The following is a 16691-nucleotide window of genomic DNA, read 5'->3' on the forward strand; positions in this document are numbered from 1 at the left end:
GGAGGGAGGGCAATCAGATGCATCCATCTCTCACCCATTTACCCTAGAGTTTCCACTGTTTTAATCAGCCATCTTAAAATTGTGTTAGTTCACAACATCCAGCACATTTGGTTTATTTTTACAGAATTCTTCATAGGCACATTCAGAGAATTTAGAATGCGATCCAATATTGGCATAATTGAATGACTCAGCATACATGTTTTAGTAGGACAAACAAATGGACTTGTTTTATTTTTAGTTTCTTATTCTGAGTATCTGAAAAGCACTTTCATTATGTTATCACATTTTTGTATTATCGCTTATCAATACTATGGATTTGGTATAATTAAATGCTTGAATCAGTTGTCTATACTTCTTTATAATGTGTGTGTTATAGAAAATAAAAAGAACCACTCAAGAATTCCAATTGAAACCTACTCTCTCCTTTGTAATAAGTATGTGAATCAGCCCAAACATTAAAAAAAAACTCCACTCCAATTTTTTTTTTCTTCCCTTGCGAGAATTCACTTATCCTCAGTCAAATTCAGTGGCGTAGTCAGGAATTGGTTAAGGGGGTGAAGATGGGTTTCAGAATGCTCTGCCCCCACAAAGTACTGCACTCTCTCCCCTCACAAAGTACAACATTACAACCTTTGTTTTTTCTCCCCCCCCCCACAAAGTACAACATTACAACCTTTGTTCTTCCTCCCCCACAAAGTACAACCCTACAACCTTTGCTCTCTCTCCCCCACAAAGTACAACCCTACAACCTTTGCTCTCTCTCCCCCACAAAGTACAACCCTACAACCTTTGCTCTCTCTCCCCCACAAAGTACAACCCTACAACCTTTGCTCTCTCTCCCCCACAAAGTACAACATTACAACTATTGTTCTTCCTCCCCCACAAAGTACAACCCTACAACCTTTGCTCTCTCTCCCCCACAAAGTACAACCCTACAACCTTTGCTCTCTCTCCCCTCACAAAGTACAACCCTACAACCTTTGTTCTCTCCCCCCCCCCCACAAAGTACAACATTATAACCTTTGTTCTTCCTCCCCCACAAAGTACAACCCTACAACCTTTGCTCTCTCTCCCCCACAAAGTACAACCCTACAACCTTTGCTCTCTCTCCCCCACAAAGTACAACCCTACAACCTTTGCTCTCTCTCCCCCACAAAGTACAACACTACAACCTTTGTTCTCTCCCCCCCCCACAAAGTACAACACTACAACCTTTGCTCTCACCTCACAAAGTACCGCCTACAACTTTTTCTCTCTCTCCCCCCCCCCCCCCCCAAGTACAACACTACAACCTTTGCCCTCTCCCCTCACAAAGTACCGCCCTACAATCCTTGCCCTCTCCCCTCACAAAGTACAACACTACAACCTTTGCCCTCTCCCCTCACAAAGTACCGCCCTGCAATCCTTGCTCTCTTAACCTGAACGTCAACAAAAGATCCTTTTATCCCGTGCTAGCCTGGCTCTACAATAGCACACGGTAAAGGTGTCATAAACCTATCCTCAACTCCTTATTGGGTCTGCTCTGATAATGCAAGAAAAATTCAGTAACATGACTGCAGTGATAACAATGGCCAAGGTCGTATTTTAACAATATTTTTATAAGAAGCCAGTCCCTTTGTTGTGTGGGTGTGCATGCAGAGGTATAATAGGAAGCTCTTTTGTCCTGGGCAGATTGCATAACGACGACAATGTTTATATCAATCAGTCAAGACTGACAGACTCGTTAAAAGGATCTAAATTGTCCCCGAAGAAAGGGAAATAGTTTCAATGCTCTGTCATCCGTGATTCACTATTCGGTTATTTTTAGCCGTACAAAGTCACAGTTTTACTAGGCCAGAGCTAAGTCAGCCTAGAATATATTGAAAAAAAAAAAGGGGGGGGGGGGGGGTATATAAAAAACAACAACTGAAATTGTTATAACTTATATTGACTTTGATCTCAGCTTCAGTCACGGCGCACATTTCTTAATAAAATACCGAACCCAGGTATAAATATCTAAACTGTTTTAAAACAATGTTGTAGATCTTTTAATTTGCCTTGTGCGGCGAGGAAACGAGTTAATGTCTTCTAAGAAACACATAGATTCTATTTTCGTAGGAATATCTGCCAGCAATTTTTTAAACCAAAAAGTATCTAGCCAAAAGTAAATCAAGTAGTTGAAGAGTTTGGTAATGTTGACCTAATAATACGAGCCAATAAAATCATCGGATTTTGTTTGGGCTGTCGCAGGGCACAAACTGACACGTCAAATCCTGAATAACCACAAGTCTTATCTCTCTCTCCGGGATAGTTTTGCGCCGACAACCAAACTATGCAGTTTTATCATTGAAAACTTCCGTGCGGAAGTATTTTATGATGAGTGTGTTGTTTGTTGCAGTACAGATAATAAAACGTTCTGCTAAATACAGACGAGAAACCTTTCTATTTTTGTCCGTTCTTGCGTGAACAAAACACTGACAGATACGCGAACAGACAGACCGAATAAAAGATTGACTTTCAATTTTATTGCTTTTCCCAATACACAAAGACAAAAATAGAGTTAAAAATGTTACGCTCCCAACTCTAACGCTAGGATAATGCAAACTTATTAAAACTCGTTTTCTTTCTTATAAAGTGGAGAACACTAGTTAACATTTTGTTGGATAGGGCACAAGGTTTAAATGTTGTGTTGGATAGGGCACACGGGTTAAAGATTTTGTTGGATAGGGCACACGGGTTAAAGATTTTGTTGTATGTGGCACACGGGTTAAATGTTGTGTTGGATGTAGCACACGGGTTAAAGATTTTGTTGGATAGGACACACGGGTTAAATGTTGTGTTGGATGAGGCACACGGGTTAAATGTTGTGTTGGATGTAGCACACGGGTTAAAGATTTTGTTGGATAGGACACACGGGTTAAATGTTGTGTTGGATAGGGCACACGGGTTAAAGATTTTGTTGTATGTGGCACACGGGTTAAATGTTTTGTTGGATGTGGCACACGGGTTAAATGTTGTGTTGGATGTGGCACACGGGTTAAATGTTGTGTTGGATGTGGCACACGGGTTAAATGTTGTGTTGTATGTGGCACACGGGTTAAATGTTGTGTTGGATAGGGCACACGGGTTAAAGATTTTGTTGTATGTGGCACACGGGTTAAATGTTTTGTTGGATGTGGCACACGGGTTAAATGTTGTGTTGGATGTGGCACACGGGTTAAATGTTGTGTTGGATGTGGCACACGGGTTAAAGGTTGTGTTGTATGTGGCACACGGGTTAAAGGTTTTGTTGGATGTGGCACACGGGTTAAAGGTTTTGTTGGATGTGGCACACGGGTTAAATATTGTGTTGGATGTGGCACACGGGTTAAAGGTTGTGTTGTATGTGGCACACGGGTTAAAGGTTTTGTTGGATGTGGCACACGGGTTAAAGATTTTGTTGGATGTGGCACACGGGTTAAAAGTTTTGTTGGATGTGGCACACGGGTTAAAGATTTTGTTGGATGTGGCACACGGTTTAAAGGTTTTGTTGGATGTGGCACACGGGTTAAAGGTTGTGTTGTATGTGGCACACGGGTTAAAGGTTTTGTTGGATGTGGCACACGGGTTAAAGATTTTGTTGGATGTGGCACACGGGTTAAAAGTTTTGTTGGATGTGGCACACGGGTTAAAGATTTTGTTGGATGTGGCACACGGTTTAAAGGTTTTGTTGGATGTGGCACACGGGTTAAAGATTTTGTTGGATGTGGCACACGGTTTAAAGGTTTTGTTGGATGTGGCACACGGGTTAAAGATTTTGTTGGATGTGGCACACGGTTTAAAGGTTTTGTTGGATGTGGCACACTTATTGAACAAGAATATTTTTTTCTTCCTCTCTACGCCTACACCCCACCCTCTCCAGCATTTTTTAACGCTCTTATGCGATCTAAGAATTGCGAGTGGTTAGATGATACCACTTGTGAAATGTTCAAGGACAATCTTTTGCTTTACACGCCAAGAATGTTTACTTTAGGCAGCCTATTCTAGCAAGCGGTGATAGATTTGATCCGGTTGTCAAAATGCTATTGTTGCACGGTGTTATGGGCCAGGACTTGGCCTTTCCTGTGTGTTTGTACACTTTTGATCGATTGCTATCAGGTGTTCCGAGAGCTTCATTTCCGTATATTGGAGTAGAATTTCAAACCTTCAAGTAAATCGATTTATTCATTGTACCAGGTATAAGTAATTGAGTATTATTACCGATCATACATGTATAGGAGAATCTACGTAAGTTAAGCAGGTTAAGATTTATATTTAAAAAGCTACACAATTTCCGCTTGGTGATTAAAAAAAAAGAGAAGTTATTTGATTCTCTGTTAACTTCTCTAATTTGAAATATTTCAAAGAATTCCTGTGTTGTTCATCTTATTGTTTTAAGATTCACCACCCACTGCCTACTTCATAGATGGTGTAACATAGCTAATCTGCTAATCTATTGTCTTACTTCCAGATGTGTATATTGTCATGAGATTAAAAAAATGTGCGTTAAAACAAAAATACTCCAATTTGCAAACTAAAAGCTATGGAAGTTATCGGGTGTTTTTGACACATTTATTATTTCAATGAAATCTACAGTAGCCACATCCGAATGTTTTCAAAAGATACAAAAGTGTAGTTATAAGCTGGCTAGTTTTCACTACAATTAACAGTGACTAAAGATTGCACCAGCTTTTTCTTTCTCGTTGCTACTCATTGTGTGTGATGCTACTGGACTTAGCTATTCTAACAATCAAAGAACTGCTTTATCTTTCCATTCCGATGCTACTCATTGTGTGTGATACTACTGGACTCAGCTATAAAGAACTGCTTTTTCTTTCCATTCCGATGCTACTCATTGTGTTTGATACTACTGGACTCAGCTATAAAGAACTGCTTTATCTTTCCATTCCGATGCTACTCATTGTGTTTGATACTACTGGACTCAGCTATAAAGAACTGCTTTATCTTTCCATTCCGATGCTACTCATTGTGTGTGATACTACTGGACTCAGCTATAAAGAACTGCTTTATCTTTCCATTCCGATGCTACTCATTGTGTGTGATACTACTGAACTCAGCTATAAAGAACTGCTTTATCTTTCCATTCCGATGCTACTCATTGTGTTTGATACTACTGGACTCAGCTATAAAGAACTGCTTTATCTTTCCATTCCGATGCTACTCATTGTGTTTGATACTACTGGACTCAGCTATAAATAACTGCTCTATCTTTCCATTCCGATGCTACTCATTGTGTTTGATACTACTCATTGTGTTTGATACTACTTGACTCAGCTATAGAGAACTGCTTTATCTTTCCATTCCGATGCTACTCATTGTGTTTGATACTACTGGACTCAGCTATAAAGAACTGCTTTATCTTTCCATTCCGATGCTACTCATTGTGTTTGATACTACTGGACTCAGCTATTCTAGCAATCAAATAACTGCTTTATCTTTCCATTCCGATGCTACTCATTGTGTTTGATACTACTGGACTCAGCTATAAAGAACTGCTTTATCTTTCCATTCCGATGCTACTCATTGTGTTTGATACTACTGGACTCAGCTATGAAGAACTGCTTTATCTTTCCATTCCGATGCTACTCATTGTGTTTGATACTACTGGACTCAGCTATAAAGAACTGCTTTATCTTTCCATTCCGATGCTACTCATTGTGTTTGATACTACTGGACTCAGCTATAAAGAACTGCTTTATCTTTCCATTCCGATGTTACTCATTGTGTTTGATACTACTGGACTCAGCTATAAAGAACTGCTTTATCTTTCCATTCCGATGCTACTCATTGTGTTTGATACTACTGGACTCAGCTATAAAGAACTGCTTTATCTTTCCATTCCGATGCTATTCATTGTGTTTGATACTACTGGACTCAGCTATAAAGAACTGCTTTATCTTTCCATTCCGATGCTACTCATTGTGTTTGATACTACTGGACTCAGCTATAAAGAACTGCTTCATCTTTCCATTCCGATGCTACTCATTGTGTTTGATACTACTGGACTCAGCTATAAAGAACTGCTTTATCTTTCCATTCCGATGCTACTCATTGTGTTCGATACTACTGGACTCAGCTATAAAGAACTGCTTTATCTTTCCATTCCGATGCTACTCATTGTGTTTGATACTACTGGACTCAGCTATAAAGAACTGCTTTATCTTTCCATTCCGATGCTACTCATTGTGTTTGATACTACTGGACTCAGCTATAAAGAACTGCTTTATCTTTCCATTCCGATGCTACTCATTGTGTTTGATACTACTGGACTCAGCTATAAAGAACTGCTTTATCTTTCCATTCCGATGCTACTCATTGTGTTTGATACTACTGGACTCAGCTATAAAGAACTGCTTTATCTTTCCATTCCGATGCTATTCATTGTGTTTGATACTACTGGACTCAGCTATAAAGAACTGCTTTATCTTTCCATTCCGATGCTACTCATTGTGTTTGATACTACTGGACTCAGCTATAAAGAACTGCTTTATCTTTCCATTCCGATGCTACTCATTGTGTTTGATACTACTGGACTCAGCTATAAAGAACTGCTTTATCTTTCCATTCCGATGCTACTCATTGTGTTTGATACTACTGGACTCAGCTATAAAGAACTGCTTTATCTTTCCATTCCGATGCTACTCATTGTGTTTGATACTTCTGGACTCAGCTATAAAGAACTGCTTTATCTTTCCATTCCGATGCTACTCATTGTGTTTGATACTACTGGACTCAGCTATAAAGAACTGCTTTATCTTTCCATTCCGATAGCACACCTGTGCTGCTGTGTTGTTTGTACGAGCTATAGAACCGTGGGGAGGGGAGGGGAATTGGCAGACAAACACCAATGGCTAGCCCACGCTTTCTTTTAGATTTGGCAATTTTAAAGCGATTCATTTTCTAATAAACCCTTCCATTAGTTGATCCTTGTTCTATGGGGTTAGACAAAAGTAAGAACAATTTGAAACGCTGCACACTTCATTTCTATGTCCGAGTGAGACACCACAACATTTCTAACATCGAACGCTATTGTGTGAAATACATTTTATCTGCATATAGAATCTAATAGCACGTTTTTAGTCCAGTGTTGTATATATACGATATTGTAATAGGGCACTAACTAACAGTATGTATTACCTTAATTTAATATCTAATATCAGTGGGTTTTATTTTTCAGTTGAATTTCCATCGGTGGATGAAGGGATAAATCCTCCCAGAGCAAGTGAGTACATATTTAGATAATAGGTTTTTCTTAGAAAGCAAACCTTACATTATAATATACTTCTGCTAGAAAGCAAGCCCTACATTATACTTCAGATAGAAAGCAAACCCTACGTTATACTTTTACTAGAAAGAAAGCCCTACATTATACTTCAGCTAGAAAGCAAGCCCTACGTTATACTTTAGCTAGAAAGAAAGCCCTACATTATACTTCAGCTAGAAAACAAGCCCTACATTATACTTCTGCTATAAAGCAAACCCTACATTATACTTCTGCTAGAAAGCAAGCTCTACGTTATACTTCTGCTAGAAAGCAAGCCCTACTTTATACTTCAGCTAGAAAGCAAGCCCTACATTATACTTCAGCTAGAAAGCAAGCCCTACATTATGCTTCAGCTAGAAAATATGCCATACATTATACTTCAGCTAGAAAGCAAGCCCTACATTATACTTCTGCTAGAAAGCAAGCTCTACGTTATACTTCTGCTAGAAAGCAAGCCCTACATTATACTTCTGCTAGAAAGCAAGCCCTACATTATACTTCTGCTAGAAAGCAAGCCCTACATTATACTTCTGCTAGAAAGCAAGCCCTACATTATACTTCTGCTAGAAAGCAAGCCCTACATGATGCTTGTGTTCCCCAGCCCTTGTACTTTCTATACCCAGGTCAATGGGGATAACCCGACAGCTCCCCCCTCCCGCCCCCACTTGTAACCCCAAACCTTGGAAACTTGGTAAACGAAGCCTGGCCATACAAAGAGGTTGATTTACATAAACCTAAACAATCAGAGCCTAACCCTTAATGTCAGTGTAAAACCCCAAGATTTAGCCTCACGGATTTTATAGCTACATTCATTTACATGCTAGGGTAGCTCTGGAATGTGGTCACGTTCTTTGAGCTCTCCCATTTAACAACCCAGAGGTTGTCGTGGTAACGCTCTTTGAGCTCTCCCATTTAACAACCCAGTGGTTGCCATGGTAACGTTCTTTGAGCTCTCCCATTTAACAACCCAGTGGTTGCCATGGTAACGTTCTTTGAGCTCTCCCATTTAACAACCCAGTGGTTGCCATGGTAACGCTCTTTGAGCTCTCCCATTTAACAACCCAGTGGTTGCCATGGTAACGCTCTTTGAGCTCTCCCATTTAACAGCCCAGTGGTTGTCATGGTAACGCTCTTTGAGCTCTCCCATTTAACAACCCAGTGGTTGCCATGGTAACGCTCTTTGAGCTCTCCCATTTAACAACCCAGTGGTTGCCATGGTAACGCTCTTTGAGCTCTCCCATTTAACAGCCCAGTGGTTGTCATGGTAACGTTCTTTGAGCTCTCCCATTTAACAACCCAGTGGTTTCATGGTAACGTTCTTTGAGCTCTCCCATTTAACAACCCAGTGGTTGCCATGGTAACGTTCTTTGAGCTCTCCCATTTAACAACCCAGTGGTTGCCATGGTAACGTTGTTTGAGCTCTCCCATTTAACAACCCCGTGATTGTCATGGTAACGGTGTTTGAGCTTACCCATTTAACAGCCCAGTGGTTGTCATGGTAACGTTCTTTTAGCTGTTCTATGTAAAGTCGAACAGCTTAATTGATCTGAACCCAACAAACATTTGAAAACACTTTTTAAAAAAAGCTACATTTAACTTATTGAAAAAGTAAAGTTTGAAATCCCGACCCATGTTGAGATAACCAGACATGTATAGACAGCCAGTTGTTACTTGCACTGTGAAATGAGCCTACAATACTATACAAAGAAAACTTCCTGCTAAACCCCTTTGATGCTAGTGGCTATAATCAAGTTCTTGTTATTGCCCAGGACCAGCCCAGCAGCCCACCAGCACCGCCACACCTGAAGGTTGTGTGGCACCAGACTGCCACATCCGCGAAATACCCCTCAGCACAGAGACTCCACATATCGTCAGTATAAAGAAAGATGCCATCTACTTGAGACCCGAGTCAACACTTACAGGATTAGATCAGCCATCCTTGGTACTCAAGCCTGGCACGCTCAGACCTGGAATAAGCTACATAATAGAAGTGGTGGTCACATCAAAAGGTCAGTACCTTTCTCTCTGCCTGCTGCCTCGAACTGCTATCACTGGTGTACTTGGGACACCTTTTCCCTGCACTAGAGGCGACTAAGTTTTTCTACTCATGCTCTAGTAGTCTGCCTCATCCGTAGTCATCTAGTAGTCCACTCATCCGTGCTTTAGCCGGCTGTAAATATATCATTTCTTTTTAGAGGGAATTGATTTTTATCATTTTTATCAGGTGATTGATTGTTAACATCATGCCGGGTTTTATTATACATTAAATAAAATCGTACGTCTTGTAATTTGTCACTTTACATGTAGAGTAGGCTTAGTAAAAAAATTGGTTTAGAGGGGAAAAAAGTTAATTTTCCTTTGAATTTTCTATTTTTTTAAAGAGCAATGGGTCTAGCAAGCTTTTTATCATTATGTGCAAATGGTATGCTTGTTAAGGAGGGGTGGGGTCGGTTAGATTAGCAAGCCCTCACCTGCTTAACCACAGTAATAAGGTAACGGTAGCATCCACTTAATTCTTGATTCATTTAGATCTATGGTCTTTTTCAATAAGCTTTTTGTACTCATTTATTAGATTAAGAAAATAATGTCAGTGAAATCAGAATTATACAGATTTGTTATTTATCAAAATAAAATTTGACTGTACTCTTTAGTCAGGAATAAAGAATGCGATTTATAAAGCCTGAACTTTTGTCTGGTTTACCGTAGCTCATTGTTTAGCCCGACCCCTGCAGACCTACCTGAGGTTGAGAATGTCAGGACCCCAATCTCCACCAGCGAATCAGGCAGTAAAACTTCCCCTCTGGTTTGCCGTGTAAACTTAATAGATTTCACCTCATTGATATGCAAATGAGCCTGTAATTTTTATTGAAAGAACAAGGCCTCCAACACAAAGGGTTCCCAACACCTAGGCGTGACAAAGCAGTGATTGAGCATTTCATGTGCTGCAAGCATGATCTAATGCCTAGACGTTGAATCGTGAGAAAGAGCGGCATTTCAATAGTTTACGAGTTAAAACTTCAGGCCTGGTTCTGCACAAGGATTGAATTATGTATATTAGGATCACGTTTGCACCAAGGTCCCTATGCATGTTAAAGTCAGGGAAATTTTACGACTGGAAGTTGAATCGGGAATAAGCTTTTCCCTTGATAGTTTTTTTTGTTTCAATGTTGGTTGGTTCTCTGCTCTCTACCCTCTAAATGTTGGCAGCGTTACGTGGGCCACTCTTATAGAGCAGCGTATATACTTTGTCTTGTTGACCTGCGAGTCTCTGTTCAAGTTTTGAATTGAATTTGAAATATTTTGCTTCACGTCAAGCTCCTAATATTTTATTGGTCATGGGGGTGGGGGCGGGGGTGGAGGTGGAGATGACGAGGTTTTATTGCAGGATGTGTATGTTTCTCTGTAGTTCGTGTATATTGCAAGATGCGTATGTTTCTCTGTAGTTCGTGTATATTGCAAGATGTGTATATTTCTCTGTAGTTCGTGTATATTGCAAGATGTGTATGTTTCTCTGTAGTTCGTGTATATTGCAAGATGTGTATGTTTCTCTGTAGTTCGTGTATATTGCAAGATGTGTATGTTTCTCTGTAGTTCGTGTATATTGCAAGATGTGTATGTTTCTCTGTAGTTCGTGTATATTGCAAGATGTGTATGTTTCTCTGTAGTTCGTGTATATTGCAAGATGTGTATGTTTCTCTGTAGTTCGTGTATATTGCAAGATGTGTATGTTTCTCTGTAGTTCGTGTATATTGCAAGATGTGTATGTTTCTCTGTAGTTCGTGTATATTGCAAGATGTGTATGTAATTATTTAGACAGTGTAGGATGTAAGAACCTAAACTATCAGTGGGCTGGGTCTGTTCTAGTTTTATGTTTGTCAACTCAGCAGTCAGATGTATTTTCTTGACAACCGACCCCATCATACAAGGTAATTATTAAGTTGACAAATCTCCCCGGGGGTACTCTCAACTAAGAGTTAATCACAGCGGCGCTTCAGCCCCCATTCACCCAGGTGATTTGAACCCTATAGGCCTTTATCCAATCAAAACCGAGAACGTCAATTTACTTGAAACGTTTTATGTTTGTGGATAGTTCAACTATTCTTGACACTTATCTATTGTCTGGTGTGAAAATTTATCTTTAATCAATTTATTTCTTTTGTGCCTTTTAAAAATGAGAATTTCATCAACACATTCCGACCTCCAAGTCTAGATGAATTCAATATCTTTTGTATTTGTCTGTATATTTGATTTGATCACTATTTCAGATGGCTCATCCGGATTGGCAATGATACTCGTAGAAGTGAATAGAAGCCCAATGAAAGGCAGATGTTCCCTTAGGTCACAAAAAGCCGCTTTAAGTGTTTTTTGCACCGACTGGAAAGACGAGGTAGGCTATTGTTTTCTTGATCATTGTCACCTGACACCTTTTAAAGCCTGGCCTCTGTTTTACTCTTGTGGCGTCTTTGTGAGGAATATACGTTCCATCTAAAGGGAAAAAAGGGTGTTTGTCTTTACAAGCCAACTTAGTAAGTGGCGGTTAAGCCAATAAGCCAATACGTGTTATTTTATTTTTACCTTGATGAACGTTTAAACTTAGCACTGAAGGTTTGACCATCGTTACATGTCGGCGCTGGTCAGCCACTAGGGCGACACTATGTGTTCTTTCCTTCATTTATCTAGAGACAACAAGCCACGAGCTACTAGATGGATCTCTTAGAGATACCGTTGCCATCTGTCTACCTCATGCTACTAGCCATGATAAAGATTTCCAGTAATCAATGGACCAACTCAATTGTACATCAAACTTATATAAAGCACAAACGATGGACAAACTCAATTGTACATCAAACTTATATAAAGCACAAACGCCTCTGACTAGCTCAAGTCTGCATTTAACTAGTTCAAATCATGTTTTCTTAGTCGATCTAGGCACTAGAGGATTTTATAGTTTAAGCTGTCCGAATATTTTACTTTAGATTTCTCCCCTCTTCTTCCACTCCCCCCCCTCCCCCCACTCCTCTATCACCCCATTCCATTGGAACTTGACGGACTGTGGGTACCCAGCAGATGTCATCCTTTGTTGGGATTTCCACAAGTCGATGTTACCGGCAACCACTAGGCTTGCCCTTTGATTGTCTTGTTTATTTGCTCATGTGTGACACATGCAGCCGTCTCTCTCTCTCCCTTATCTCCACTCACTCTCTCTATCCTTCACCCTCTCTATCCTTCACTCTCTCTATCCTTCACCCTCTCTATCCTTCACTCTCTCTATCCTTCACCCTCTCTAGACGCGTGTAGTGGTGTAACCTTGAGGGCCCGTCCCGCACAGGCGCACTAGTTCTATACATTAGAAGAAATTGTAACGGTCAGCGCCTGAAGCGGTCAGTTACTCGATCGACCAGCCATTTCGCCTATTGTTGGAAAAGCGTTGCCAAAGTTCAATTATTAGAAACATCGTTTTTTTTCCAACTTGCGCCATTCATTTTGCAAAGTGTTGAAGAACCCTAACCACACTTGGATGTGGGGGTGTAAGATTTCACCGATCTATCGATTCTACTACACACGAGTGACCAGGATGTGGGGGTGTAAGATTTCACCGATCTATCGATTCTACTACACACGAGTGACCAGGATGTGGGGGTGTAAGATTTCATCGATCTATCGATTCTACTACACACGAGTGACCACACCATGATGTGGGGGTGTAAGATTTCACCGATCTATCGATTCTACTACACACGAGTGACCACACTTGGATGTGGGGGTGTAAGATTTCACCGATCTATCGATTCTACTACACACGAGTGACCACACTTGGATGTGGGGGTGTAAGATTTCACCGATCTATCGATTCTACTACACACGAGTGACCAGGATGTGGGGGTGTAAGATTTCACCGATCTATCGATTCTACTACACACGAGTGACCAGGATGTGGGGGTGTAAGATTTCACCGATCTATCGATTCTACTACACACGAGTGACCAGGATGTGGGGGTGTAAGATTTCACCGATCTATCGATTCTACTACACACGAGTGACCAGGATGTGGGGGTGTAAGATTTCACCGATCTATCGATTCTACTACACACGAGTGACCAGGATGTGGGGGTGTAAGATTTCACCGATCTATCGATTCTACTACACACGAGTGACCACACTTGGATGTGGGGGTGTAAGATTTCACCGATCTATCGATTCTACTACACACGAGTGACCAGGATGTGGGGGTGTAAGATTTCACCGATCTATCGATTCTACTACACACAAGTGACCACACTTGGATGTGGGGGTGTAAGATTTCACCGATCTATCGATTCTACTACACACGAGTGACCAGGATGTGGGGGTGTAAGATTTCACCGATCTATCGATTCTACTACACACGAGTGACCAGGATGTGGGGGTGTAAGATTTCACCGATCTATCGATTCTACTACACACGAGTGACCACACTTGGATGTGGGGGTGTAAGATTTCACCGATCTATCGATTCTACTACACACGAGTGACCAGGATGTGGGGGTGTAAGATTTCACCGATCTATCGATTCTACTACACACGAGTGACCAGGATGTGGGGGTGTAAGATTTCACCGATCTATCGATTCTACTACACACGAGTGACCACACTTGGATGTGGGGGTGTAAGATTTCACCGATCTATCGATTCTACTACACACGAGTGACCACACTTGGATGTGGGGGTGTAAGATTTCACCGATCTATCGATTCTACTACATACGAGTGACCACACTTGGATGTGGGGGTGTAAGATTTCACCGATCTATCGATTCTACTACACACGAGTGACCAGGATGTGGGGGTGTAAGATTTCACCGATCTATCGATTCTACTACACACGAGTGACCACACTTGGATGTGGGGGTGTAAGATTTCACCGATCTATCGATTCTACTACACACGAGTGACCACACTTGGATGTGGGGGTGTAAGATTTCACCGATCTATTGATTCTACTACACACGAGTGACCACACTTGGATGTGGGGGTGTAAGATTTCATCGATCTATCGATTCTACTACACACGAGTGACCACACTTGGATGTGGGGGTGTAAGATTTCACCGATCTATCGATTCTACTACACACGAGTGACCAGGATGTGGGGGTGTAAGATTTCACTGATCTATCGATTCTACTACACACGAGTGACCAGGATGTGGGGGTGTAAGATTTCACCGATCTATTGATTCTACTACACACGAGTGACCACACCTGGATGTGGGGGTGAAAGATTTCACCGATCTATCGATTCTACTACACACGAGTGACCACACTTGGATGTGGGGGTGTAAGATTTCACCGATCTATCGATTCTACTACACACGAGTGACCAGGATGTGGGGGTGTAAGATTTCACCGATCTATCGATTCTACTACATACGAGTGACCACACTTGGATGTGGGGGTGTAAGATTTCACCGATCTATCGATTCTACTACACACGAGTGACCACACTTGGATGTGGGGGTGTAAGATTTCACCGATCTATCGATTCTACTACACACGAGTGACCACACTTGGATGTGGGGGTGTAAGATTTCACCGATCTATTGATTCTACTACACACGAGTGACCAGGATGTGGGGATGTAAGATTTCACCGATCTATCGATTCTACTACACACGAGTGACCAGGATGTGGGGGTGTAAGATTTCACCGATCTATCGATTCTACTACACACGAGTGACCAGGATGTGGGGGTGTAAGATTTCATTGATCTATCGATTCTACTACACACAAGTGACCAGGCTGTGGGGGTGTAAGATTTCACCGATCTATTGATTCTACTACACACGAGTGACCAGGATGTGGGGGTGTAAGATTTCACCGATCTATCGATTCTACTACACACGAGTGACCAGGATGTGGGGGTGTAAGATTTCATCGATCTATCGATTCTACTACACACGAGTGACCACACTTGGATGTGGGGGTGTAAGATTTCACCGATCTATCGATTCTACTACACACGAGTGACCAGGATGTGGGGGTTTAAGATTTCACCGATCTATCGATTCTACTACACACGAGTGACCAGGATGTGGGGGTGTAAGATTTCACCGATCTATCGATTCTACTACACACGAGTGACCAGGATGTGGGGGTGTAAGATTTCACCGATCTATCGATTCTACTACACACGAGTGACCAGGATGTGGGGGTGTAAGATTTCATCGATCTATCGATTCTACTACACACGAGTGACCACACCATGATGTGGGGGTGTAAGATTTCACCGATCTATCGATTCTACTACACACGAGTGACCACACTTGGATGTGGGGGTGTAAGATTTCACCGATCTATCGATTCTACTACACACGAGTGACCACACTTGGATGTGGGGGTGTAAGATTTCACCGATCTATCGATTCTACTACACACGAGTGACCAGGATGTGGGGGTGTAAGATTTCACCGATCTATCGATTCTACTACACACGAGTGACCAGGATGTGGGGGTGTAAGATTTCACCGATCTATCGATTCTACTACACACGAGTGACCAGGATGTGGGGGTGTAAGATTTCACCGATCTATCGATTCTACTACACACGAGTGACCAGGATGTGGGGGTGTAAGATTTCGCCGATCTATCGATTCTACTACACACGAGTGACCAGGATGTGGGGGTGTAAGATTTCACCGATCTATCGATTCTACTACACACGAGTGACCAGGATGTGGGGGTGTAAGATTTCACCGATCTATCGATTCTACTACACACGAGTGACCAGGATGTGGGGGTGTAAGATTTCACCGATCTATCGATTCTACTACACACGAGTGACCACACTTGGATGTGGGGGTGTAAGATTTCACCGATCTATCGATTCTACTACACACGAGTGACCAGGATGTGGGGGTGTAAGATTTCACCGATCTATCGATTCTACTACATACGAGTGACCACACTTGGATGTGGGGGTGTAAGATTTCACCGATCTATCGATTCTACTACACACGAGTGACCAGGATGTGGGGGTGTAAGATTTCACCGATCTATCGATTCTACTACACACAAGTGACCACACTTGGATGTGGGGGTGTAAGATTTCACCGATCTATCGATTCTACTACACACGAGTGACCAGGATGTGGGGGTGTAAGATTTCACCGATCTATCGATTCTACTACACACGAGTGACCAGGATGTGGGGGTGTAAGATTTCACCGATCTATCGATTCTACTACACACGAGTGACCACACTTGGATGTGGGGGTGTAAGATTTCACCGATCTATCGATTCTACTACACACGAGTGACCAGGATGTGGGGGTGTAAGATTTCACCGATCTATCGATTCTACTACACACGAGTGACCAGGATGTGGGGGTGTAAGATTTCACCGATCTATCGATTCTACTACACACGAGTGACCAC

At 41.7% G+C, this 16691-nt stretch overlaps 1 protein-coding gene across 3 annotated transcripts in view; it reads left to right on the forward strand.

Annotated features, from left to right (window-relative positions):
* The window catches only part of LOC131937260 (polycystin-1-like protein 1), a 94467-nt gene that overhangs the window by 6557 nt on the left and 71219 nt on the right, over positions 1 to 16691 (forward strand). For all 3 annotated transcript variants that reach the window (XM_059294546.1, XM_059294548.1, XM_059294547.1), the window contains exons 11-13: positions 7196 to 7240; positions 9052 to 9291; positions 11548 to 11669. In XM_059294546.1, coding sequence (XP_059150529.1) covers positions 7196 to 7240; positions 9052 to 9291; positions 11548 to 11669 — 407 coding nt within the window. The remainder of the gene's footprint in view (positions 1 to 7195; positions 7241 to 9051; positions 9292 to 11547; positions 11670 to 16691) is intronic.

The sequence above is a fragment of the Physella acuta genome, unplaced genomic scaffold (assembly GCF_028476545.2).
Source record: "Physella acuta isolate Inbredline_101_S28 unplaced genomic scaffold, ASM2847654v3 ptg000205l, whole genome shotgun sequence".
NCBI classification, from domain to species: domain Eukaryota; kingdom Metazoa; phylum Mollusca; class Gastropoda; family Physidae; genus Physella; species Physella acuta.